Source organism: Mauremys reevesii, linkage group 2, assembly GCF_016161935.1.
Source record: "Mauremys reevesii isolate NIE-2019 linkage group 2, ASM1616193v1, whole genome shotgun sequence".
NCBI classification, from domain to species: Eukaryota; Metazoa; Chordata; order Testudines; family Geoemydidae; genus Mauremys; species Mauremys reevesii.
In genome coordinates this window covers 113,899,363-113,925,257 of record NC_052624.1, presented here as the reverse complement: position 1 = coordinate 113,925,257, position 25,895 = coordinate 113,899,363, and the positions used below count along the sequence as shown (strand labels likewise).

The 25,895-nt window shown below is 46.2% G+C and overlaps 1 protein-coding gene across 8 annotated transcripts in view; it reads right to left on the bottom strand.

Moving 5' to 3' along the window:
• Nucleotides 1-25,097, bottom strand: part of COL15A1 (collagen type XV alpha 1 chain) — a 276,139-nt gene extending 251,042 nt beyond the window's left edge. For 2 of the 8 annotated variants that reach the window (XM_039525413.1, XM_039525418.1), the window contains exons 1-2: nucleotides 25,039-25,092; nucleotides 24,423-24,505 (exon numbers count right to left, since the gene is read on the bottom strand). In XM_039525413.1, coding sequence (XP_039381347.1) covers nucleotides 24,423-24,505; nucleotides 25,039-25,055 — 100 coding nt within the window. In that variant the 5' untranslated portion in view covers nucleotides 25,056-25,092. Of the gene's footprint in view, nucleotides 1-2,952; nucleotides 3,062-24,422; nucleotides 24,506-24,607; nucleotides 24,762-25,038 lie in introns of those variants that run through there. The other 6 variants (XR_005594255.1, XM_039525414.1, XM_039525417.1 and 3 more) reach the window with 6 other exon arrangements.
• Nucleotides 25,098-25,895: the final 798 nt, after the last annotated feature.

The following is a 25,895-nucleotide window of genomic DNA, read 5'->3' as shown; positions in this document are numbered from 1 at the left end:
AGCAGATGAAGACAGATATTATTTGGCCCAGCAGATGAAAGGAAGAAAATCAAGGAAGTTCAAAATAGCTCATCCATCTGTGAAAGCAAAGCCCTGTATTCAACAGAAGCAATTCAATGTAGCAGGATGGCACACTGGTGATAAAGTTAGGAAGGAAGATACATGGCATACTACAATATGCACCAATGTCGGGATGTGGAGGGTTATAGTTCCTGACAACTTCAAATCTCAGAGTACTCCTAGAAACTGGCAGATTTTGTAGGACTTTTTTCCTCCCAGTTATCCCCAGATTTCTGTCCTACATATTTTGGGCTGTAAAACACGATGCACACAGGGCTGTATACATAATAATTAAACAAGTTTCTGGTGTTCTCCACACTGGCCCCTTGTCTGTAAAGGAAAGTCTTTCTAACGAGACTTATACCAATATCGGTTTTGAGTTTAAACTTTCTTGTGGGAAGGGCAAGAGAGGGGTCTCTGGAGAATTAGGTTGAAACACAAACAACCTCTTTGGAGGTTTGGGTATATTTCAAGGGTTCTGGTTTAATCAAAATGCCACACAGTTTGCAACTGTCTCTAGCTGAGTTCCTCACATGCATCTTTACATGCAGTAAACCAATGGTTTTCAAAGTTTGGGTCAGGACCCAGTACTGGGTCATGGAATGCAAGGTACTCGGTTGCCTTGCTCAGCACCCAGGGACCCTGGTGGCTGGCCAGTGAAAATTAGTATTCCCTACCTGTTCCAACACCACGCTGCGCCTCGGAAGCGGCCAGCAGCAGGTCCGGCTCCTAGGAGGGGGGCCACGGGGCTCCACACGCTGCCCCCGCCCCAAGCACCAGCTCTGCACTCCCACTGGCTGGTTCCCAGCCAATGGGAGCTGGGGGTGGCTGAGCCTGTGAGCAAGAGCCACGCGGAGCCATTCGTACGCCTCTGCCTAGGAGCCGGACCTGCTGGCCACTTCTGGGGTGCAGTGCGGTCTGCGGTGCCAGGACAGGCGGGAAGCCTGCCTCTGCACCCCAGCTGCACTGCTGACCAGGAGCCACCAGAGGTAAGCCCATACCCCAACCCCACACCCCAATCCCCTGCCCCATCCCTGAGCCCCCTCCAACCCAGAGCCCATTCCTGCACCCCAACCCCTTCATCCCTGGCCCCATCCCAGTCCCTGCACCCCCAGCCCAGAGCCCTGACCCCCTCCTGCACTCCAGCCCCCACCCCAGACCTCCCTCCCACACCCTGAACCCCTCATTCCCAGCCCCACCCTGCAGCCCTCACCTCCACACCCCACCCTCTTCCCTAGCCCTAAGTCCCCTCCCACACCCCAAACCCCTCATCCCCAGCTCCATTGGGTCATGGGCATCCACAATTATCTTCAACTGGGTCACCAGAAAAACAGTTTGAAAACCATTGCAGTAAACACCCAAAACCTTCACAAAATCATAAACATACCATACCCCTAGAGCCAGAAGAGCTTTCTGGCTATTGTCATGCCTAGGAGCACACTGACCATCACAGGAGAATGTGAAGTAGTTCTTCTATTTCTCTCAAGCTCCTGGGTAGGGAGCCCTGATTGCTTTTAATACTAGCCCTTCTTTACTTAGGGTGCTGAGCCTGAATAGACTCAGATGCACCTAATTAGCTCCCAGACTGGCTCCTTTTAGCCAATTTTTGTACTTGAGCTGGGAATTGACTTCCAAGACACAGTCTCGCGTCTTCTTAGGGGCACCCCTGGGGTGGGGAAGCAGCCAGGTTGTAAAGTCCTCTTAAACAAGCACCAAAAGACCAAGCCTCATGTCACATTATTACAAAATAAGTGGCCAAAAATCTTCCTTTTGGAAATTAAGGTCTCTCTGACATCTCCTAGTGGGAGTGTAGCCACCAGTTTAAGCATGGGCAAAGCAGAGCTCCTAATCCCGCCACACACACACACACACACACACACACACACTTCCCACTATCTCTTTTTGCAATTGCTGGGGATAACACCACACCCTGCCTGTCACTCAGGCCTGTAACCTGGGTGTGATCCACTCAGACTTTTGGTGGCAAAACTCTGTAGTGTAGTCAAGACTGATTCTTTCTGCATCACATCTCTACGATACGATGTTTCCTACCATCCACACAGCTAAACTCTCCTCTCATCATGTCACACCCCGATTACTGCAACATCCTTCTCTCCGGCCTTGATGAATGAACTCTGGCCCCGCACACTTCATTCAGAACGCTGCAAAGGTCATTTTACAAGCCCATCACTTGACCATGTCACCCCTCTCTTTGAATCCCTCCACTAGCTACCCCTTCTCTATCACTTTCAAGGCCCCTGGCAGTCAATCCGAACCCTACCTATAATCTCTCATTCACAGTTGAGTTGTTGTCGCTCAGCTCCAACTGGCCTATGATTCCAGCCTCCACTGTCCACTTGTTAAATTTTCAAACAAGCACCTACATGTCTTCTCCCATGCTGCCCCACGTGCTTGGTAGGCACTCCCTGCAAACATCCCCAAAGCTAACTCATTATCCACCTTCAAATCCCTCATGAAAAGCTCTCCTTTGCTATAATGCCTACAAAAAGCTTGACAATAGTTAGGCTGCTGGTGCTGAGACTACTGCCTGTCATGCTGACCAAAACTGTCTCATTGTTTCCTTGTACTTGCCCATTGGTCTGTCTCATCCATCTGTCACCTCATCTTAGACTACAAGCACGTTGGGGGCAAGGAACGTCATTTTGTTCTGCGTTTGTACAGCACCTAGCACAGTGGGGCCCTGGACTATCAATGGAACACCTAGGCACTACAGTAATACAAATAATAAGGAGTATATTTTATCTTTAAGTCACAACGCTGCACTAAGGGTGGTACACAGCCACACCAGCCCAGCAGGAGCTTCCAGAGGTATTGTGCTTGATGCAGACCCACAACTTCCTGGAGTTATGTTGAGCGAGGAGAAGCACTGACCTTGCACCAGGTGACTGGGTGCTGTCATCTGACTGGGCCATGGCTGGCCATTCCTAGTGGTTACAGCAGGAGTCAGGCCTAATGATCAGAGCAGAAGTCAGGCTTAGTGGTTGGAATCGGAGTCAGTTGCCAGGAATCAGAGTCCAAGGTCAGAGCTGGAGTCAGAGCCCAGTTGCCAAAGCCAAGGGTCAGAGCCAAAGTCAGAGATCAGGAGTCAGTGCCATGGGTCAGATCCATGTTATCTTGATGAACAAGGAGGGAGAAGGACAGGAACAAGTAAGTGCTATTACAGCCAAGGGTAAATGCTCTGCGCAGCCACTGAAGTAGCAGTGTAGTGTAGTGCTAGTGCTGGGCTTAACAGCCGGTCTGCTGACTCTTCCCACCAGTTAGGTGGTGTAGCCAATCAGGCAGCCTACATGAGGCCAGCTGCACTTATCAGGTTGCTTGGAGACTGGCTGTGATGCAGGCCCTGCTTCCTGACAGGTGCAATGTGTCCTTCCCACTACACAGAGCTAGCTCTGCAGATAGGTGAAGAGGGGGACTGGACCATGGCCCCAGCCCCCCTCAGAAGACTAGTGGTGAGACTGGCACTAGTCCCAGAGCCCTTCACTCAGGGCAGGTCTACACTAAGGGTGGGGGTCGAACTAGGGTACGCAAGTTCAGCTACGTGAATAGCGTAGCTGAACTCGAAGTACCCTAGTTCGAACTACTTACCCGTCCAGACGTCGCGGGATCGAAGTCCGCGGCTCCAAGGTCGACTCGGCCACCGCCGTTTGCAGTGGTGGAGTTCCGGAGTTGACCGGAGCACGCGGGGAGTTCGAACTATCGCGTCCAGATTAGACGCGATAGTTCGAACTCCGAGAAGTCGAACTCACCGCGTCGACCTGGCAGGTAAGTGTAGACTAGCCCTCAGAGGAGCACAAAGCCCGGATTGTATTTAGTCCTTGCTCCATTTGCACACTGACATAAGGCTGGGTACAATCTAGCACTGAACATAAAACCTTCCTCTCTGCATGAAGCAATTGTTGACTCAGACACAAGCGTAACAAAGCTGACTCAAGGTTTTGGTACTGGGCTAGCTCGTGTAACCTTCTGCACCAAGTTCCTACAATGATAAAAATGAACCTGTTTCAACAGAAGTCCTGTATTCTATCTGGTAACTCGTGCTACCATAGAAATTAAAGGCCCAATCCTGGAAAATCTTACTCATGTGAGTTGTCTTTACTCAAGCAAATAGCTCCACTGACGTTAATGAGATCACTGCCACGAGTAATGGCCTGTAGGATGAGGCCCTAAGACTCACACAAGCCTGCTAGTTCACTGGGCTCACTCCCGTGGTGGAACAATTTAACACAGCTTTCCTAAAACAGAAATGCAGGTGATGATGTTACAGAGCAGCTCACTGGCCATCCCCACATTCCAGCTGCCGAGACTAGGTTGTTTAAACTGTTTTCAGCTGTTAACATTTGCAGTTACTTAGAAACACAGAAGGATTCCATGCATCCAAAAACACAGCTAACCCTTTCAGTCTGTCCCAGTGCTCAGCCGCTAGATCCAGAAGACCTCTCTGGCTATTGTCATGCCTAGGAGCACACTGAAGATCACAGAAGAATGCTTCTGAATCTCTATATTCAGCACTAGTACATGCAGTTTCTAAACATTTTACCCAGGGTAAGTGACTGACTGACTAACTATGGTCTTATGCTTGGGCTGTACTATCAGAAACCAACATGTGGATGGTCAGAGTTAATAGTTTGTGCAGTGGCAGTTAGGCCAGGAACCAGAACCAGAGGTCAAAGCCAGAATCAGGAGTTAAAAGCAAGGTCAGAAGAAGGCAAGCATAGGGCTGGGAGCTGGACTGGTGCAAGGGCAGGGCATAGAACAGGACTGAGAACAAGGCTGGAGCAGACTAAAGCCTGTATAGTCTGTCATCACTATCAGGGCAGGGAGAGTTCTAAGCCATGAAATGACATTGGGCAGTCTAAGCTGCAGGGCTTCCTGTGAAGATTATATACCGGCCCTGAGAGTCACCAGACCAGCTCCTGGCTTGTGGATTGGCTGGAGCCTACCACAGGAATGATTCATCACCACATGTGGCTTAATCAGGCTCTAGTTCAGGGATGACACATCACCTCATGTGTTCAGGCTTAATAGCAGAGTATAAGAACATTGCTGAGGAAGATAGTACATATCTTGTGGTCTAAGAGCATTAGGTTTGGAGTAGTTAGACGGTAGTGTTGACTTGACCTCTCATCCTTTGGCAAACTGAGTTCCAGGTGGATTAGTGTGTGTGTGTATGTGGCCTGAATATTCCTGTTTGCCCAGCGTGGAGCTCAATCAAAATAAAAGCTCTCGCATGGACCCATGCGGATGTGATCGCTATGAGGCAGGCAAATCCGTTCTATCAGCGCTCCGTTACAGAAGATGAAATATCCATCCATCATCAGCGCATCATGATCGATGAAAAAAAAAAAATCCAATCATCATCATCATCTCAGCTGATGGTACAAAAAGGACTGGTAACCGTCCTTGTCATCAGCCCTTTGGCCCTAATTTTTCTGGTGGATGGATGGTGAGTTGTCTTTCCTGCATTCTTTATTAATTCATCACACAAGTGGGGACAGCACAGATAATAATTTCTGCAGACTCTGACACAGAGCAGCTGTGCTCTCTGGTCATCAAAGTACAAAAGGACTGGACTGGTATGATCATCTCAGTTCCAATTTATGGAAGGGTTTGGATGTGTGCATATGGCTAGTAACCATCTCTGTTGTCATGCAAAAGCAAACAAGCCCATGATTGCCATGCTATGGCATCTGCCAGGGCTTTTTGCCCCATCAGGCACTGGGATCTCAATTTTGCGTGTGGCGCGCGCACTGATTTTATAAAAATCTGTTTACAAAACCGGTTTGTGTCTTTGAGATGACACTTTACAAACTGCCATCGGTCTGCTCTGCAGGGGCACACAATAGGCGCCAACTCCGTGGGTGTCCGGGGCTGGAGCACCCACAGGGAAAAATTGGTGGGTGCTCTGCACCCACCGGCAGCTCCCTGCCCTGCTCCAGCTCACCTCCACCACCTCCCCTGAGCGTGCCTTCCCTGCTTCTCCCCCTAGCTCCCAGCACTTCCCACTGCTAAACAGCTATTTCACAGCAGCAAGCACTGGGCGGGAGGAGGGAGGGGGAAAGTGGTGTGCTCAAGAAAGAGGTGGGGAAGGGGTGGGGATTTGGGGAAGGGATCCAATAGGGGCAGGGAGAGGGCAGAGACTTTGGGGAAGGGGTGGGAGGGAGTCGAGCATCCACCGGCACCAGGAAAAGTTGGCACCTATGTATCACATGGCATTTTGGGGAGGAGCAGGAATTGGCTTTAGTGTACAATAGTTGGCCATTATTCTGCATGTTACATTACAAATTCTGGGCTTTTCTTGGCCTACCATCTCCTGTTGCTTTCTACTTCAGAAGTAGCTGCCAAACTAGAGGTAGGGCCCCAGCTTCTGGAGTCCTGTGATTATGGCAGAATCTCAGATAGCTTCTAGTCCCCCAAGAAAAGTTTGACAACCTGACCTGACTTATGCAGCAACCTCATCCTGAGTCTGCTGACAGCCTGAAATAATGCCTCTCAGAAGGGTGAACTGCCTCATGTATCCCAATGGATTGTTAATGCCAAGAACTACTGTTCTGGGGCCCCCACCAACATCAGCCCAGCAGAGGACTTTGTGTGTGGCAGGAAGAGAGGAGTACAGTAGGCCTGGCCCGCCTACCTAGGCGGACACATCTGGGATGCATCCCTGCTGCTGCCCAGCCTACCCCTTCCACTCCAACCCCCAAGTTCCCCATCCACAACCACCTGTTAGGCCTGCCTCTTGCAACCCCAGCCTAGCCCCAAAGTCTTCCCACCAGGTCTCTCCCACTACACACTTCCACAGCCCAGATTTCTCCCATCCATTTCCTCATAATGCAGTCTGTCATCTGCTACCTGGCCCTGGATGCAAGGCACCCCTACGCTAGTAATACAGAATCCATTAAGTATGCAATGGCACTGAAACCTACAGCTACCCAGACAAATCCAAAAATGGTATTCTTGCCCCATCCCTACTATTAACTCCTTTTTCCATTATTCTTGAACTGTTTTGATTGGCTAATTTTTTTTCTTTTTTCAAACAACACTGCATCTTAAGCAATTATAATTTGGAATAATCACAAGGCAACTTCCCTTATACTTCCTTTTCTTGATTTTTTGAAAACCTCGATTGTACCTAGCAACATTTATCAAATCTGAGCAGGAGAAGTAAACAAGGGCCTTGGATTAGGGCTGCAGAACTTTGTGAGGCTTTTGTTTTTAAATGTCAGGGACTCATAGACTTCTCACCCCACAATTTGCTGCACAGGAGATTCATAATCTTGGGGGTTCATTAAACAACAAAGGAGTGAGTGAGAAAGGAATACAACTTTTATTAAAAAGAAACTAGGGAGCATCTGTGGTGAACTGTTGGACACAGCTACAGTGTGTTCTCAACCCCAGCTTCCAGGGCACATCTCGAAAATCCTATATTCATTATACTGTCTCTTATGAGGAAACCCCTTTCAATTATAGTCTTGCACAAACATATCTCTACAAGTCAGGCCAGGTATTTAGTTTGTCATTATTAGAGGTAAAAAGAAAAAAAAAATAGTCCATCCATGTGGTGGTTATAGTTTCCTAAGTCTGTTTTCAATTTTATGGGGATACTTTCCGTTTGTGGAACAAGACCTCCTTTGAATCTGGGTTCAGTCATTTGAAATTATAAGAATTACATCACCAAAAATGAGTCACACCAGAGCAGCTAGACAAACCACAGTTCTGGAATAGTTTGGGAGCAAACTACAATTGCAGCTCTTCAGAAAACTATCCCAACATAGCCACCGCACGTGAGGATGTTTGAAGCATTGCTTGGAGTTATTGATGAATTTGACTGGTTCTTTCCTCCTGAGTTTCATTAACATACACGTAGCTAGCAATGAAAAGGAAACTGAGTTCTAAGTGTGTTCTGTTCTCCTTACATTAATTGGTGTGCCAAGAGTAAGATGGTTGTAAAATGTGGTGGGAACAGGCTATCCACAGGTGACCCCATGGCACCACTGGCCCCTCTGCAGAATTTACCCAGCAGAGCACAAGTAGGTATTTGGCTTGGCAAATAAACAAAAAAAAAATCGGGAAATGTTCTACTTCTGGAGCATAAAGTATCTTGCAATTCACTGTAAGCTATGCCAAAATAGGGCTGTAAATTAGTACTATTCTGAGCACTGTTACCTACCACTGTGTGCTCTGTGCTCCTCTCAAGAGTGAATTGAATGGAGAGGAGAAGCCAAATGCAGAAAACCCTGGAACAATATTGCCAGTGCTTTGGGAATGGGAGGCTGGGGAATGGGTGATGGCAGCTGATACACCAGTATATGGTCTGGGATCTATGCGGGTTTGTTTTTATTTTCTGTGGCATTCCATCCTAAATGTAGATGTGATATCCAATCCTTGCCAGTTCTGCAATGTCTGAGTCTGCAGTTCCAGGGGAAGGATATGGAAAATTGAATCAAGAGGGCAACGGTTTTTGACAAGTACATTCTCCTATTCTGTGTGTATATATGTTGAAAGGCAACATAGGGGTATGGTTTAAAATGAGCTGGCTCACGTGCTCACAGACCTGGCCAAAAAAAAGAGAACTTTAAGGATAAAGCTGCTGGTAAGAAGGTGATTACATTGTTGAATCCGATGAAGTACTTCCTATCCAGCCAACAGACAGTGGAGCGTTAACCGTACAAGGCCCCAGGGTATTTTCCTGCAACTCCAATATGTGTCAGCCTGCCAGCTGCACAGAATGAACAGACAGGAGCAATATAATGCCAATATTCCATACTCTGCACTGATTGCCTAACCGATCCGAGGGACAATTCACGGCCCTTATCGTCAAAGGCCAGAATGAACCAAATCTGAAGTATCTCATGTACATTGCACTTTTCAAACTCAGAGAGCCTGCTGACTGAATGTTCCTAATGGAAGGCACTTCATTAGCTCCGGAGACCGGGCTGAGCCCAAGTTTTGCAGTTATCAGACTGTAATTCAAAATTCATCTAATGATAGACATTCCCTTAACAGCCAACAGCCATGCATATTTACCTGCTCTCTTCTCCCTTTTCAATCCTTCCCAATCAGAATGCAGGATCATACAAAGGTTATGGGGGGGTCCAGGGAACAATCTGACACTGAGTGACCCCCACCCATACCCTTCCAAAACAATTACCATGGAGACAGAGCAAACTGCCTCTTTTGCACACACACCCCAGGTAGCCCTGCCAGAATGGGAACCGAATAGTACTGGATTTTGTGTCAGAGTCAAATTTTGATACTCATGCCAGGTGAGCCCTTCAAAAGTACGCAAAACGAATCCATTCATTCCTAATAAGAATTCTGCTTCTCCTCCAATTTGTTTTAAGTAATCTCTCTGACTTCTCCACATTCCAGTGTAGGAAGTTACCAGGGATGTAACAGTTCCACTATAAGACCCTTAAAAGGATATTCTTATTCTCTACCTGGGTTTGGATAATCTGCATCCCCAGTAGAGCAGCAGTATGATTCTTATCAACTCTGCCTGAGGACTAAGGAGAGCACCTCCTGACAGGAGAATCTGAAGGAAAGTCTGTGTGTTTCAACTCCTGGAGTTTCCTGCTTCCAGATATTCTGTGTGATTTTATGCATACAGCATAATATGGCCCTCTGTGATTAAGTTCCCTAAGGATGATTCCTGTTTGTTGATTCTCTCAAGAAATCAATGACTTTTCCAGACCAACAAACACAACCAGTGGACAAGGATCACTAGGGCACTTGCAAGGAATGAATGATTTTTTTAAATAAAATTTGCTTAAGTATTTTAAAACACTTAACCTGATTTCACTTTATGGGATTCTGTCAATTGCTATAGGCCAAAGATTGATTTTTTTGAGTCACAACTATGCACTTACTCAGTGCTTGTCCATTACTGAGTCTGTTTTCCCTGCTCTCACATTAAAGCATTGAGTGCTTTATAAGAATCTTCTTGGAAATGGTCAGAATTTAGCATTGCTGAATATATCTTAAAAACCTACAGGCCCTGGAGCACTTGGCAGGAACTTGTGTTCCCTGCTCAGTCCTCCATAGTATACTTGACAAGCCTGGAGAGCTGAAGAAAACTGGTACAAGCATTTGGCAATACTAATGCTGCAAACAGTGGGTGGAGAAAACAAATCCCTTAACTATGCATTCACTGAAGTTCCGTTGAATGTGAGTCAGAGTTTAAGTGGGTTATTTTGTCTTACTTTTTCTCTGTTACAGCTATGTAGCTAGATATGAAAAGTAAAGCCTTACTATATAAATTGAATCAAAACCTGAATATTTTGCTTCCAGAATGTTTATGGCAGGAAGAGGTATGCTGCTTTGAATTAAAAAAATAAAAATAAATCTTGAATAGTCATCCTGGCCCAGATCCATAAAGGTATTTAGGCATCTAAACCCCATTGAAATCATACTGTTGAGGATCTGGGCTTCAAACATACAGACTACAGAGATTAGAACTCTCTTTTTTTAAAGCTGTGTGTGCCAATGTCTTAATTAGACGAGTTTTTAAATCTCATGGAGATGTATACACTAATATGAGAAAAGACGCAACTTTAAACCATACATTAGCATGCTCGTAAATCAACAGGCCTCAATGTCGATTGGAGGAGTCTTTGGCGGCGTTACAGTAGCTCTACAATTGTGTGCCAATACACATTTTAGTAACTACTGAACCAGGGACCAAAACACAAACTTGGTATTAAGTAGCCTGGATTAGAGTAATGCACAACCAGAGACTGACTTTTTTTTGTTCTAATGCAGCTGGAAAAAGCTCACAAGATAAAGGTCTTCCTGTGACCTCTGCCAAGAACACTGGAAAAGTTGTATTAAAATGTTTTAGGCTGCAAGAAAATAAACAAATAAAGAATAAATAAAGTCCAAATGTGACTCATTTCCTAGACAAAGGGTTTTGGACCTGCTGAGGTATTTTCATCCAAGCTGACTATATTTTAGGTAGAATTGACCATACCACAGAATTATAACAAGATGGGAAAAGTGCCTTTCTCTCTGGAATTTCCAAGGGTTTTAGCCTCACTAAAATTTCATTTCAGTGGTGGAGTCTATATGGATTTCTCTGGCTGCCATTGTATTTAGCATGATCCTCACTCAAAAGCCCACTCATTCCCGCTCCTTAGCGCACACAAGATGAAGAATGATTCCTTGCTTTACGGGGTGGGGTAGGGCTGGGAGGGGGGCAGAACTGGACAGCTGCCCAGAGGTGAGGAGGAGAGAGGGAGATTGCCTGCCTGAAGATGCCCAACCTGGGCCCCTCCTTCTCTGGCTCTCTGCCTCCCATTGGCCAGCTGGGAGCTAATATGGATTGATTGGCACCCATGTTCCACTCTCCCATTAATTTAAAACCTTTTTCCAGGCTGTAGGGACCTCCTATCCTCTTAATCTCTTCTGCCCACTCCTCCTTGTAGTTGTAGTGTACGAGCTGGGTTTTTTCAGGGCGCTGTGGGTCTGACTGATTGCCTGTTTGTGGGTCTGGAAGTAATTTTTCCCACTAGACCCAACTGGCAGAGATCTGGTGGGTTTTCTCACCTTCCTCACAGCATTGTGGAGGCACAGTGAAGTTGAAAGGGGCACAACTTGAAAATATAATATTAGAAATATACAGGAACGTTAGTTCATTGTGTTGCAACTTGCATCAAGAATCCAGTGCAGATAAAGGCCAAAAAGGCCCAGCTCCCAGATATAAATGAGACCCAAGATTTCATTGGTGGACCCTGTTCCTGTAAGAAGTGGAGACCTGAAGACTTTGCAGACCAAGGTACTCCCTTAGCACCCTCTACCCGCCCACCTTGTTGTGGGGTGGGTGGCCAAGAGGCTTCAGAAGTGAGCTGAGTCCTAGGGGTAGCCTGAGGAGGTCTACCCTGAGGTATTGGTTATATGGTGGAAGCCCATGTAGTCCCTGTAGCAGGGTGGACCCCTGCCCCTGCCCCTGCCCCTGCCCCTGCTCCTGCCCTGAGGGGTTTAAAAGTGGCCTGGCAGGGCTTGAGAGCGGCTGCTCTAAAAGGTAGGCTGATTGGGGGCGTGGCTGCAGCTGGGCCACACCCCAATCAGGCCACAGCTGGCCCCTATAAAAGGCCAGGGAAGCCAGAGACAGGCAGTCTTCCTCTGCCTGAAGAGGGAGAAGGGCCTGGCTGCAGGGAGCTACAGACAAAGTACCTGAGGGGAGCAGGGCTGGGGACAGGCTGAGGAGCTGGGGAGCTCCAGCCTAGAAAGCCCCAGGCTGCGGCCTAGCATTGGGCTAACAGGTACTGGGGGTTGCAGGGGGCAACCCAGGGGTAGGCCAAGGCAGCAGGTCCAAACCCTCCTTGCCAGTGATGAGGAGGCTGATACTGCAGTCTGCCCCAGAGTGTGGGGCTAGACGATGACTGGCAGTAGCCATATACTGAGGCAAGGTGGGGATAGAGGGTGGGGGTTCCCTGAGAGGGGAGACCCTGAGAGAAAGGGGTTACTGCCAGGGGGCAGCACCCCATGTGAAAGGGCACCAGGGTCCAGGGAGGGATATGGGGTCAGAGAACAGGTGGATCACTGGCCTGCAGAGGGCGCTCGGTGCTGGAAACCAAGCTAATTCCCCGGAGTCACCAGCAGGAGGTGCCGCAGGGGTGAGTCCGACCCGTCTACAGTCCCACACAGCTGAATGGTATGTGAGAGATGGATTGGGTCTATAGCGCCAGTCCTCAGTGTTAAATTAACAAAGGTGCAACCTGCCATTTAAATCCATCCCGGTGTCTGTCTGTCTGTCTTCATGTGTGTATCCTGATTAAGCCACAGCTACTCTCTTGTCAATAGACTGAAGACCTCAGAACTACTCAATTAAATATGCTCAGAGAGCACAACACAGGTAAAGGATCTCTGCGATTACCTGTGCCAAACCCAATGCATTTTTGGCAACCCCCTTTTCTAGCCAGTCACCTATACTGTCCCACTTGTTCAAGCTCATGGATTAGGATGGCTGCAATATGTTTCTCATGGTGTTAATTCAGGTACTCTTTTGTCACACTATCCAGAGTGGCTCACAACCAGGGGTACCAACCTCAGGACAAACTGTCAAAAGCAGGGCAGACACCCCAAACTAATGGTATGTTCTATAATTCAATTTCACCAGCCCCATACAACATGTGAACTCCCCGAGTACTGCAGTAGTCTTATAATGGAATCACAGACCGACCCCTTAGACACGCCAGTCTATCTTGTCACCCAGGCAAGCTGGGCTATGTGATAAATGGTCACTTATACCAAAAATCACAAAATATTCCAGGTTACACCCAGTCCCAAGAGACCAGTCACTCATGTAGGTCGATTTGCATCCTAGATCTCACACCAAAAACAACACTGGTAGCCAGTTCTATAGTGAACTAATTAAAGGTTTATTAGCTAACAAAAAGGGAATGAGTTATTGACAGGTTAAATCAGGTAAAATTACATACACGGGTAAGTCACAGTCTATAATTCCAAATGGTAGCAGAGATGTAGTATTCTGCCAGTTTCCCAAAAGTCTCTCAGGGCTACCCAGAAAAACTCTGGGGATCTCAGTCTTCTCGTTCCGTTATTCTGCTCTGTTAAATCCACACTGTTCAGAGATGAAGAATTTTTCTCTGCATCCGTACTTCTAGCTTCTTTTTCTCACAGAAAACAAGTTGACAGTGTCACTACTCACATGGGCTCTTTGAGGATGGAGAGAAAGGAATGCATTTAGAGACTTTCATCTCCAGTCATCACACACAATGCCCTCTTGCTTTGAAATGTGCAAGAATTAGCACTTTCCTGTTAAAATTCTAACTTCTTTCTTATTTGATGGGTTATTTACTAACAGGATATATATAATGTAAATCATAGAACTGGAAGGGACCTTGAGAGGTCATCTAGTCCAGTCCCCTGCACTCATTAAATGTTTGCAATTACATTATAACAGGATACAGATAAATGAAAACAATGCATGCAGCATCCCATTAGTTTGCATGAAGTTTAAACACCAAATAAACTCATACATTTAGCTATCACTGTGACCTATACTAATACACAAGGGAATTGGCTGGGCTTCCACATATGTGCAGTGTAACTGTAGCTCTGTCAGTCCCAGGATATTAGAGAGACAAGGTGGGTGAGGTAATATTTTTTATTGGACCAACTTCTGCTTGAGAGAGAGACACTTTCAAGCCACACAGAGCTCTTCTTCCAGCTATGCATTTGTAAGTGTTCAGTGAGGCCTGGGGCTTTGGCATGAGCTAGCACCTGGTCTGCCAGTGTCACTCTCTTATTTTGCATTAATCCCAAGCAGAACGAATGTATACAAAGTCTTGGTTTTGTGCCTCATGCCAAACTATATTATTGACAACATGGGATTCAATCCTTTTAAATGGTTGGTCACTGAATGAAGCAAATCCAAAGTTTCTGTTTTGGCCTCATTTGTGATTTACAGACGATTCCTGATCCCATCCTCCCATTGTGTTATCTTCTTTGCATACAATGCCTGTGGCAGTGCCTTTCTCATGCATGAATTCTGGCTCCTCAACTGATCCTCTGGTTTTGCCAGAAGAGCACTGCAATACAGTGGGTCAAATTCATACCTCTTGCAACTCCTTTGCCTGTACTTTCCTTTCCCCCATAACAGGCATGTTTCTATCAATTTATCCATGGTAGGAGCAGTCATAGAAACATAGAATATCAGGGTTGGAAGGGACCTCAGGAGGTCATCTAGTCCAACCCCCTGCTCAAAGCAGGACCAATCCCCAACTAAATCATCCCAGTTAGGGCTTTGTCAAGCCTGACCTTAAAAACCTCTAAGGATGGAGATTCCACCACCTCCATAGGTGGTGAGGAGTTATAATTTGGAATGTGGTGTAAAACTGTCGGTGCTTGCATACAGGAGGCATTTCTTGCAGAGGATCTCCTCCTCACAATCAGGGGCGGCTCTACAAATTTGGCCGCCCCAAGCAATCATGCCCGGGAGGCGCCCCCGAGCCGCGGGAGCAGCGGACCTGCCGCAGGCATGACTGTGGACGGTTCGCTGGTCGCGCGGCTCAGCTGGACCTCCCGCAGCTGCGGACGGTTCGCTGGTCCGGTGGCTCCGGTTGAGCTGCCGCAGTCATGCCTGCGGGAGGTCCAGCCAAGCCGCGGGACCAGCGAACCGTCCGCAGTCATGCCTGCGGCAGGTCCGGTCGTCCCCGGGCTCCGGTGGACCTCCCGCAGGCATGACTGCGGCAGGTCCACCGGCCCAGCCTGCCGCCCCCCTGGGAAAGGGCCGCCCCAAGCGGGTGCTTGCCCCGCTGGGCTCTAGAGCCGCCCCTGCTCACAATGGAACCCTAGCTTTAGCATAAAGCCCTGACAAACTCGTGAGTGCATGAGCAGATGCATGTATACTTAAACACTCAAAGGATGTTGTACCACTCAGGCTGCTTAAATGAAATTTCCTGTGTTGCAGTGCCTGCAGCTGAGCCAGTCCATTGCAATGAAGATTTCAATCTATTCTGCCCCAGCAAATGCAGCACGGCAACTCACTGAAGCAGAATTAGTGGCATACATATAAAGATATCACTTACAAAATCATGAAGTTTAGCTTGGAACATTAAAATGACTTTCCATCCGAAGCATATCCATTCTGGTAACTGTGGAGACGAGTGGAAATGAACATAGCCACTATACTAATTATACACACTTGTACCCCTACTGGTTTCCCCTCAAGAGGCCTTCGGAACCTTGAGCTGCTCAGCTGAGCAAGTTATCAAATATGCTAGTTATTGTCCTGAAGAGCTATTGGACAAAATGCAGCACCGGGTACACTAATCCATTTAGAACAGCAAATGATAGGACAAGTCTGAGGTAGCAAATTTGTTCCACAGGTGTTACCAGATCCTTCAACTATTTATACAGATTACTCTCATCAATTTTCTCTAAGCCCTGGTCTACACTACAAGTTTAGGTCGAATTTAGCAGCATTACATCGATTTAACCCACACCCGTCCACACAACGAAGCCGTTTTTGTCAACATAAAGGGCTCTTAAAATCGATGAAGGGATTAGCACTGAAATCGACATCACTGGGTCAAATTTGGGGTAGTGTGGACACAATTCGATGGTATTGGCCTCCAGGAGTTATCCCAGAGTGCTCCATTGTGACCGCTCTGGACAGCACTTTGAACTCAGATGGACTAGCCAGGTACACAGGAAAAGCCCCGGGAACTTTTGAATTTCATTTCCTGTTTGGCCAGCATGGCAAACTCAGCAGCACTCAGCAGCACAGGTGACCATGCAGTCCCCTCAAAATGTTTCTACACTCCCCCTATCATCTCCGTCCCTGAGGTTATTGCAGATTAGAAGGTGGAAAAAAACACACTTGCGATGACATGTTTTCCAAGCTCATGGAGTCCTCCTGCCCTGATAGGGCACAGGGTAATGCATGGAGGCATTCAGTGACAGAGGCCAGGAAAGAATTGCTGTGTTTGCTTAATGGCAAAAGTATCATGCCTCACTAGCGATCCTGCCCGAGCCAGGTCGCTGTGTCAGCCTTGGGAGGGGGCATGAGCACTTTGTGAGCAGGAAGGCCATAGATATAGACATTGCATTAGGTAGCTTCTGTAGGTAGAGAAAACATTCCTGTGTATTTGGCAAAGTCTGTGGCAAAAAAAGAGAAGCCCCATAGTGTAGTGGTTATCACGTTCACCTAACACACGAAAGCCCTGTTGTATAGTGGTTATCACGTTCACCTAACACATGAAACATTCCTGGTTTGAAACCGGGTGGAAACAGGTCACCGTTCCTTTTTCTGATTCCCCTCCTGCATTTTTAGTCTTAGAACAGACCGCGCTGTGAAATTTTACTTGAATTATATCAATTATGAGTTAAATAATATGGAAGCTCTCTCTAAGTTATAGTCCAGAATTCCTTATCCTTTCACTGCTCTGATAAATTAACATTTTTGTTAGGGGCAGGGGGAAATTTTCATGAAGCCTTTTATAGGGATTAATGCTATCTAGGACTCTGAAATAATCTTAACGTGGCCCATAGAGTGCAATCCTTCGTTCCGGATTTGTCATTCCATAAGTTGAACTGCTCCTTACTACTGTTCAGGATTCATGAGCCATGGGAGCAAGGGGCAGGCTGGGTAGGTGCGACCGCGCTGTGCTGCTGGCTGGTAGAGCAGTCTGAGGCAGAAGCCTCCAGCTCGCATGATGTTCCAGGCAGGACTGAATCTCCATGAGACGAAACTTAAAGAAGAGAATGACCTGGAGTCACCCCCATTCGGTGCTCTAAGAGGAGGATAGCCATGTCTGTCCAGGCACCCCTGATCGACCTCACCAGGGTCTGCCAGCTGAGCGGGGCTGAGCGGGACCCCGGCGGGCAGGAGCTGGCGGACGGAGCCCCAGACCGGCAGCGGGCTGAGCCGCTCACCCTGCTGCCAGTCTGGGGCTCCGTCTGCCAACCCGCTCAGCCCACTGCCTGCCTGGGGTTCCGATCATCCAGGCAGGCAGCGGGCTGAGCGGGTCCGGTGGACGGGACCCCGGAAAAAAGGCGCGAAACAATTGTCTGCCAGTGCTTTCACAGAGGGGGGCGGGGGGCTGACGACATGTACCCAGAACCACCCGTGACAAAGTTTTTGCCCCAACAGGCATTGGGAGCTCAACCCAGAATTCCAATGGGTGGTGGAGACTGCGGGAACTGTGGGATAGCTACCACAGTGCAACGCTCCAAAAGTCGACGCTAGCTTTGGTACTGTGGACGCACTCCATCGAGTTAATGGTCTTAATGGTCTTAAGTGGGGGGACACACAATCAACTGTATAAAAATCAATTTCTAAAAAATCAGCTTCTATAAATTCAACCTAATTTCATAGTGTAGACATACCCTAAGTAAACTGGCTCTGTTTTGATAACAAAGGCATTTTAAACAGCTATGAAACCAGGACAGGCTGTATATTAACAACTTTCACAGCTGCTAACACCCTGAAGACATAGTTTAAAGATGTGAAGTGACTTGTTTAATGTAGACTGCAGTGCAATTTGACAATGTCCAAATGTTCATTTTGGAGCTGGAACAAGATTAGAGGCATCTACATTATCTGTGCTCTGTACAGTCAAGCTTGACTGTAGAAGTTGTTTCCTTTCTTGGAAGAGAATTGAAAGGAACAGACCATTCCTGTCAACACTGCCATCACCATAGTGGTGGATAATGAGCCTGTTTTACACATATATAATTACTACTTACATGCATTCTTTTCTACACCCACTGCATTGGCACATTGTGAGTAGAAATACAAATCCACCTACATATCTGGATTCCAGCAAGGTGGCCAATAGTCAATGCGAGTCAATAATTTGGAACGGTTTCATTAGAACCAAGGGGTCCCTAGCACAAAGTTTATGTCAACAACCTAATGACAGCCATTCTGTACACACAAATTCAAGGAAAAAGACAAATATTTACTTTCTGTGAACTGTTGCTGAGCATATTATTTACAGCAGGCCGGCGCTGGGTAGCTTTGTTAATAATAAAACCCAGATGTTGATGGGAAGGCTTTAAAGCTCTTTAAAAATAAGAGGACTCAGACCTAAAATATTTAGATACAATATATGGTTCCACGTTTGCAAGTCACATCAACAATTTAAATAAGCCCACTTTCTTTCGGAACAAAGTATGAAAACGTGCAACAGTGTTGCTCTGGCTGTCAAGTACTACACCCCACACTAATAATAAGTGTTGAGATATTTTGACTTCTAGAAGAAGGAATGGGACTTTCTGAGGAAATGAGAGCAAGATGATCATCAAAGAGGCTCCCATCATTCTAAGTTTTACCCCGGCTCAGCATCAGCACTCACACTCTACAATTCCAAATCTGGTGCCACAATTGGGAATACATCACAGTCCTGGGGAATGCCGGGCACCTCAACTCCCATTGACTTTAAGAGCAGTGGAAGGTGCTCAGCCCCTTGCACAATGCAGCCTTTAGTAACCAATGCCATGCATTGACGCCAAACACAAGGTAGAGGACCTAATTCTTAAATGGCCAAACATGAGGCGGTATCATGACTAGAGGAAGAAATTCTAACAATGTGCACCTAAATAGTTCAAATGACAATCACTGATGTAAGTAAATCAGCTCCATCACTTCCCCTTACTAGGCTCTGACACCTCTCTCTACAAACAAACAGAATAAAGTACTATTTGATGCAAATTTCATCTATTGTAATTACAAAGGTTTCCACAATTTGACCAGCTCCATAAGAAGGGCTGATAACATTCAATGGTCAGATTCTGCCTGCCCCTTTTCAGGGTGTGCAGTGGGAGGGCTCAGGATCTTCCCACTCCTTATGAGCCCACTCTGGGGAGTGCAGGGATTTTGCCCACTCTGTTCCCTTGGGGGTGCATATCACCTGGCAGAGGGCAAAGAGAGGGAAGGGCCATGGTTGCCCCACCCATGTACCAATAAGCAGAGTGATGCAGAAGCGGGTGAAAGGAAGTTTCCGCGTGCCACCGAGCATCAGGGCTTTGTCTGTGTGGCACAATCTAGCCCCAGATAAATCATTCACTAGAGGTGAGGTTTTCTCCCATGAATTTGTGAACAATTTAATCTCTTTAACTAGCTGCCAAATAGCCCAAGTTTAATCAGACGCTTAGCTGCCTTGCATGCACTCTGTGCTATGATCCAGTCGAAACGATCTACGCTACCCCTCAAAAAACACTTTTGACTGACCCTTAGCTCCTGGAACAATGAAAACGGCTCTGGAGGTATTATAACCACATGCTCTAGTAGCTAACTTAAAATAAGGCAATGTGTCACGTGGAAAAACGTGCAGTTGTGAAATGCAATGTATATAACAGCGACTAATTCTGTATTTTGGCTGGACAACAAAACAGAGCAGTTGGATATGCTGTTGTGTTAAAAACAGTCACTTGATCATTAGGGACTTGATTGTGCCATTTAAGCAGAGTCCACAATGAGGGGATACAGGCCACCACGTCAGGGAGAACACTGCAGGCTTTCTGGCTTAGTAGGGCAGAATACTTCCTGGAATTCCTGGGCATACATGGGCTGCATACTCACTGTTATACCCTTTTATGGGGTATAGCATACTCCCCCTCTCTGGCATGGCCCCACCTTTTCTCCACCCCCTTTGAGGTGACATAAGCCTCCAGGGGCATATGAATGGGGCATGGTGGAGAATCATTCCTGCAGTCCCCAAAGTACAGAGACACAAATCCACAATGGCATTTTGTGGATTTATTCTTAGCATTGCAGTGCCTAAATTTTAGGCACCTAGCCACCCCGTGGAATCTACGAAGCTTGGGTTAGATGCCTAGGCTCTCTATATAATTAATGGACAGAGATAGGTGCCTGAGAATGGAGCTAAAAAAGCCAGGATGCTAGGCAAGGTGCCTCCTAAGCTAGTCAATAGCAAGTGCCAAATAGAGGGGTGTGTCCTAAGCCCCACCCCTCACTACAATTTAGGACCTAAGTCCAGGCTGGAGAGAAGAGCCTAACTCTGCTTGGAACGCAGAGCCTGGAATCCACAGCTGGGAACCCCATTCCTGGAGCCAGGCACCCGTGCTGTTTCTTGCAAGAATGGTACCAGTGCACACCTAACTCCACACAAAACAATCAGGGGTGGCCACTTCCCTTATTATCTTTCACCCAGTAGTAGGGGAACTCACCTGCGCACTCAGAGATCCTGGTTCAGTTCCACCCTCTAGCTGATGAGCAGGGATTTGAACTTGAGTTTCCCACCGCTCAGGTGAGGTGCTACTAGGAATCAGGTTCTGGAGCAGAGCTAGTCTCCAGGCAACCTCATCAATACAGCTGGCCCGCAGCAGGCTGCCTGATGAGCCACACGACCTGAGTGGCTGCAGAGGCCACCAGCAGCAGTTCCACCAGCCCTCAGTGCTCAGACCCACCACTGTGACTGCTCCTGTGTTACCTCGGTCCTGCTGCTCCTGCTTTGCCCCCAGCCTTGCCTCTATCTTGCACCTGCCTTGAACTCTGCCTTGCCTGAAACACTGCTCAGCCCAGTTCCTGACCTCCAGCTCGAACTTTGGCTCTGGCTTCTTCTGACTACAGACTCTAGTCTGGCTCTTGACTCTGGTATCCAGTTCCTGCTCTCCGGTCCAACCTTTGGCTCCAGCTTTTGACTACTGAGTCCAGCTCTGACCCTAGTCCTTAGTGCCCAACGACTGCTCTGACCACCAGGCCAGACTGCCCCTGTCCCGGTCACCTGACAGGTGCCCTAAGACAACTGGACTATACTGTCATTCTCACTCTGTCTCTTTGGCCCAATGCATATTTAATTATCTATACACAGTGGAACAACTTCAACTGCAGAGACAGAGAGCCCACATCAGACTATCCATAGCTCAGTGATTAGGCCACTCACGTGAGAGACCCCTGTTCAAATCCCTTCTCCTTATTGGGGGGTGGAGTGTAAACTGGGGTCTCGTATGGGGGATGAGTACACTGGGATAAAGGCTATATGCGAGGCTGCTGCTGTCCTCCAATGATTTGGTGTGGAGTTAGGCATGCTCAAAGCATGCCTACTGGACTGGGCCCTGCTGGGGAGAGAGCTGGGAGAATGCCAATCTGTACCACACTGGGGCTTCAGTGTGAGTTAGGCAGCAGGACTCCTGTCTAAGGCAACACTGTGCATGCCTGGAGGCAGAAACAAGCATCTACAGCAAAAAATATTGGCACTGAGTGATTCTAGGCACCTACGGGGTTAGAAGGCAGCCAAATGAGGGCTTTGAGGCCCAGTGACACCTACATTTTTAACTTAGGCACCTAATGTGGGAGGTTGAGATCTTAAGTCTTTTTTGTGGATCTCGGCCAGAGGCTGCAACTTTACTTGGCCCTTCCATGGCTCATGCAAATGGGGAAGGCAACTTACACTTTCCCCACTTTCCCCTGTGTATCTGCATAAGGTCCAGGCACACTCTGGGTGGACAAGTACCAGGACTGACCAATTACTAGTATCATGGAAGGATGACATATTTATCCTCCCAATTATTGATGCCACCAAACGATGCTTCATAGCTTGCTTACAATATGTGGAGACTTTCACAACCTACTAAGTCTTCTCTGATTAACAAGAATAGTTGTATGGGGCTTATTCTGTCACCCTTACTCAGCTGGAGTAGCATCCGTTCCCCCCCTCCACACCACCACCACCACAGGTAGCCCCATTGCACTGGGCTCTGCATTACTGATTCCAAAGTTTAGTGTCCTCCAACAGGTGGGCAGGCAATGCCAATATTTCCAAGCTTTACCTTTCTTCGTCTCCTTGGGAAGAATCACTTTATACAGAGTAATTTCTAGCAAAGAAAAGATACACATTTACAGCTACAATGTGACAAAGCACCACTAAGAAATAAGATATAACACAGCGGCTTGTAAAATAAAGTACTTGAGATAGGGCCAAATTGTGGCTGTAAGCCACAGCTGCCTGGTGCGGGGGAGAGAGAGAGGAGAAGCCAAGTAGCAGTAGGAGGCAATATCCAGATAATCAAAGGCTAGGGGAAACCTGGAAATCAATAATGCTGAAAGAGACTTGTAGACATAGCCTGCTTAGAGTTTATTAGTGTTTAGGAAATGGAAACATTAAAGAGAACAAAAGTCAGGCCAATATATTTTTTGGGTTGACTGACCACGGGTATGTCGTCAGCAGTAGCAGCTAGTTAGAAAGCTTAAAAATTGACAGCACTCTAATCTCCTTTCAGAAACAAGTGGTAAAATCACACATGAGATAATTGCTGAATTACCTGCAAAAATCCTCTACACAGTAATGGGAGAGTAGTTTCCACTTTGCTGAACTACTGTTATATATCAGCCTACCGTTTTGTACAAAAATATCTGTGCAAAAAGTGAGATAACCAGTCAAAGATCTATGGGCTCAATCCTCCAAGGTGCTGAGCACTCTGAACTCACGTTCAAGTCAGCTGTAGGTGAAGACAATCAGCATCTTGCAGGACTGAATGTAATTGATATCACTGACTGCTCTGTCTCTGGTGGCAGATCTGTTGTGCTAGATCTATCTCTTGCAAGAGCTTCATGCTTATTCTAAGTATTATCAATGTATGACCCATACAGTTATGACCACATGTGGGTTTCTACTTGTGTTTTTATATACTATAGGTCTTCATCTGACTGTCCAGTCCAAGATAAACATTTTAGTCAGTGTATTGCTATATTTAGCTTTACATGAGAAATAAATCTTCGTACAATGCTGAAAGTTGGATCCGAATAGTATATGCATCATACTCTGTATGAACAGAAAATGAAATACATGTAATGTTTGCCCATCTTTCTCATAGCTTGTTCCTAACGGTAGCATTAATAAATTACATGTAGTCCAGCAACGTAACATATTTGGCCAATATGTAAAAATCTTGCAATTAGCATTTGCTGACATGTGGCATACCTCCCAGTGAAATGAAAGGAATAACTAGCTGGAGTTTTGGCTGTGACATTGCCACACATTGGGCGGCATGCCTCAGCTGGAAAAAAAAAAGTTTGGGGAATATTCAAATCTCTATCTCTAATCTGTATTTTTCTATGCAGTGCCAATCTAGGTGTTGCCTACATAATTAAGATCCACAATTAATTCTGGTTGAAGAAGGAGTTAAACTCTTCTTAAAGTATATTATCGTCCATGCTGCAAACCTAACATTTCAATCTCTATTTGCTTTTTCTTCAATAGTGTGTAAACTTCTAAATCAATACAGTATCTTATATCCTCTGTACAAACTGCAAGGTATTGACCATGTTACAAAGCATGCATTATACAGAGAAAGAGAAAAGGGGATTTTCATTCACAAAAGTAAACTGGTTAGATTTTCATTTCAGCACTCTAGTCAAAAAATAACTGAAGAGATCTGAAAGGTACAATGTGCTCAGGCATTCCGGAGCACAAATTCATAACACCCAGAAGCAGCATCACATAATGCCTTAGAGATCACACCACACTTAGCACTTGCTACTGTTAACATCAGACTGACAGATCTATACCCTTCCTACTACCCTGCTGCATCTCTGTAAATCCAAGTGTAATTTATATACACCATATAACACATGGAGTGATTTGTTCTCTTACTGCACTCTCAAGTAATGTTGAGAGAGCACATCATCGGCTCTCTTACTTTTGGGGACCAATTTATTTATTTTAGCTCCCCACCCTTCCAGAATAAATGGCAACTATATCTCTTAACTAGCAGCAACCTCTCCAAGTGAAGCTGAAAATAGCGGTCAGCAAATATATTAGAAATTTGAAATGCACAACGACTTTCCATATTAGAAATGTGGTTTTCAAAAGAAACCCTTAACTTCAGTTTAAATAGTGATCTGGGGAGTTTCTTACCTTCTATGACCTGAGCCGCTAAAACAACAGGGAGAAATGAACCCCAGTGCAGTAGTAGCAAATTCCAGGGCCGCCAGCAACGCCTGGAGCAAATTTGCCAAGAAGAGGGAGAAAAAAAAGAAAAAGATAAGACTAAAAGTTAAAGGCAGAAATTCTAGAAAAAAGTCACAAGTTAGCATTCTTACCTTGAGAGCATTTTTTTTAAAGTTTGTTGAAAGACCTTAAGTGGGAAAAATGTTCAGTGAACATGAATTTTTACTTCTGAAAAGAAAAAGTTAATAAAAATTGGAGTCTCTTGTCTCCTCCAACGTTCAGACACGAGTGAAACAAAGGCAGCTCTCAGGCTCTCAGTGACTCATTGCAATGAGTGCTCCAACACTGAAATCTGACTCCTTCTAGATTTTCCTTTCAGACCACTGCCTTAAACGCCTTAACCTTATTCCCTACCTTATTAATGGAGACCCACTTTTGCTGCACCTCCTTCCATTGCTATCATTAGCCACTCTTGCATTTAACTACACAGCATACATACACTAACACATATCAGTAGAGTTTCCCCACATCCTCTCCCTTCCACCACTCATCACCTCCACTCCCTTACCCAATAAAATATTACCTACAACATCCTTCCATCCAATATAACCAAAACTAGGCATCTCTGTATGGTATTCAACACTTCTCCAACCAGATAGATTAGCCAAGCTATAACTTAAGCAAGTTTTAAAGTAATGAACAAAACAGGAAGCCCCCCCTCCCCTCCATCAACTGCAATATATGTCCAAGTTAACAGGACTATAAGTGGTACAGTCATCACAGAGACATTTCTAATCACATTCTTATCTCTGGCATGTCCTGTATTTATAATATTCCTGTTTATAAAGATTTACACCCATAGTGTAAGTTCAGAGTCTGTGTCTATATCCATGTCTATACATACATGTGTATATATTTGCAATAGTGACTCCATAGCTAAGGGTTTTAAAGTTTCCATTATAAGTGTGAATTTGCCCCACCTGTCTAACTTTCTGAAAAATGCTTTTGCCACACACAGTTTCTTATGTGTAGGTCCTCCCCAAAGAAAAAGTCTTTGAAAAAAAGTTGAAGGTTAATCAGACCGAGTCATAAAACTTTGAAAAAGTGCTCTCTTGTCACTGTTTAAAAAGAGTAGGAGAGAAAAGGGCCCTGACCCCCAGGGATGAGTATTCTGAGTCTGAAAAGTGTTGTGGGGGGGGGTTAGGCTGGAAGGAGCTGAGGGGGCTTGGGAAAATCTGAGCTGGGATATGAACATCGTTTTACCCCCAAAAAAGTAATTTTTTTCCATTTTAATGAAAGTTAGGGGAAATCCCAGTCAATAAACGTTCTTTAGACAGAGTTAAGTGCTGTGTATTCTAAACCTTAAAAACAACTATACCTTACCAGGCATTAATAATTGTAATTTTTAGATAACCCATGCGCTGGAAAAAACCAGAAATT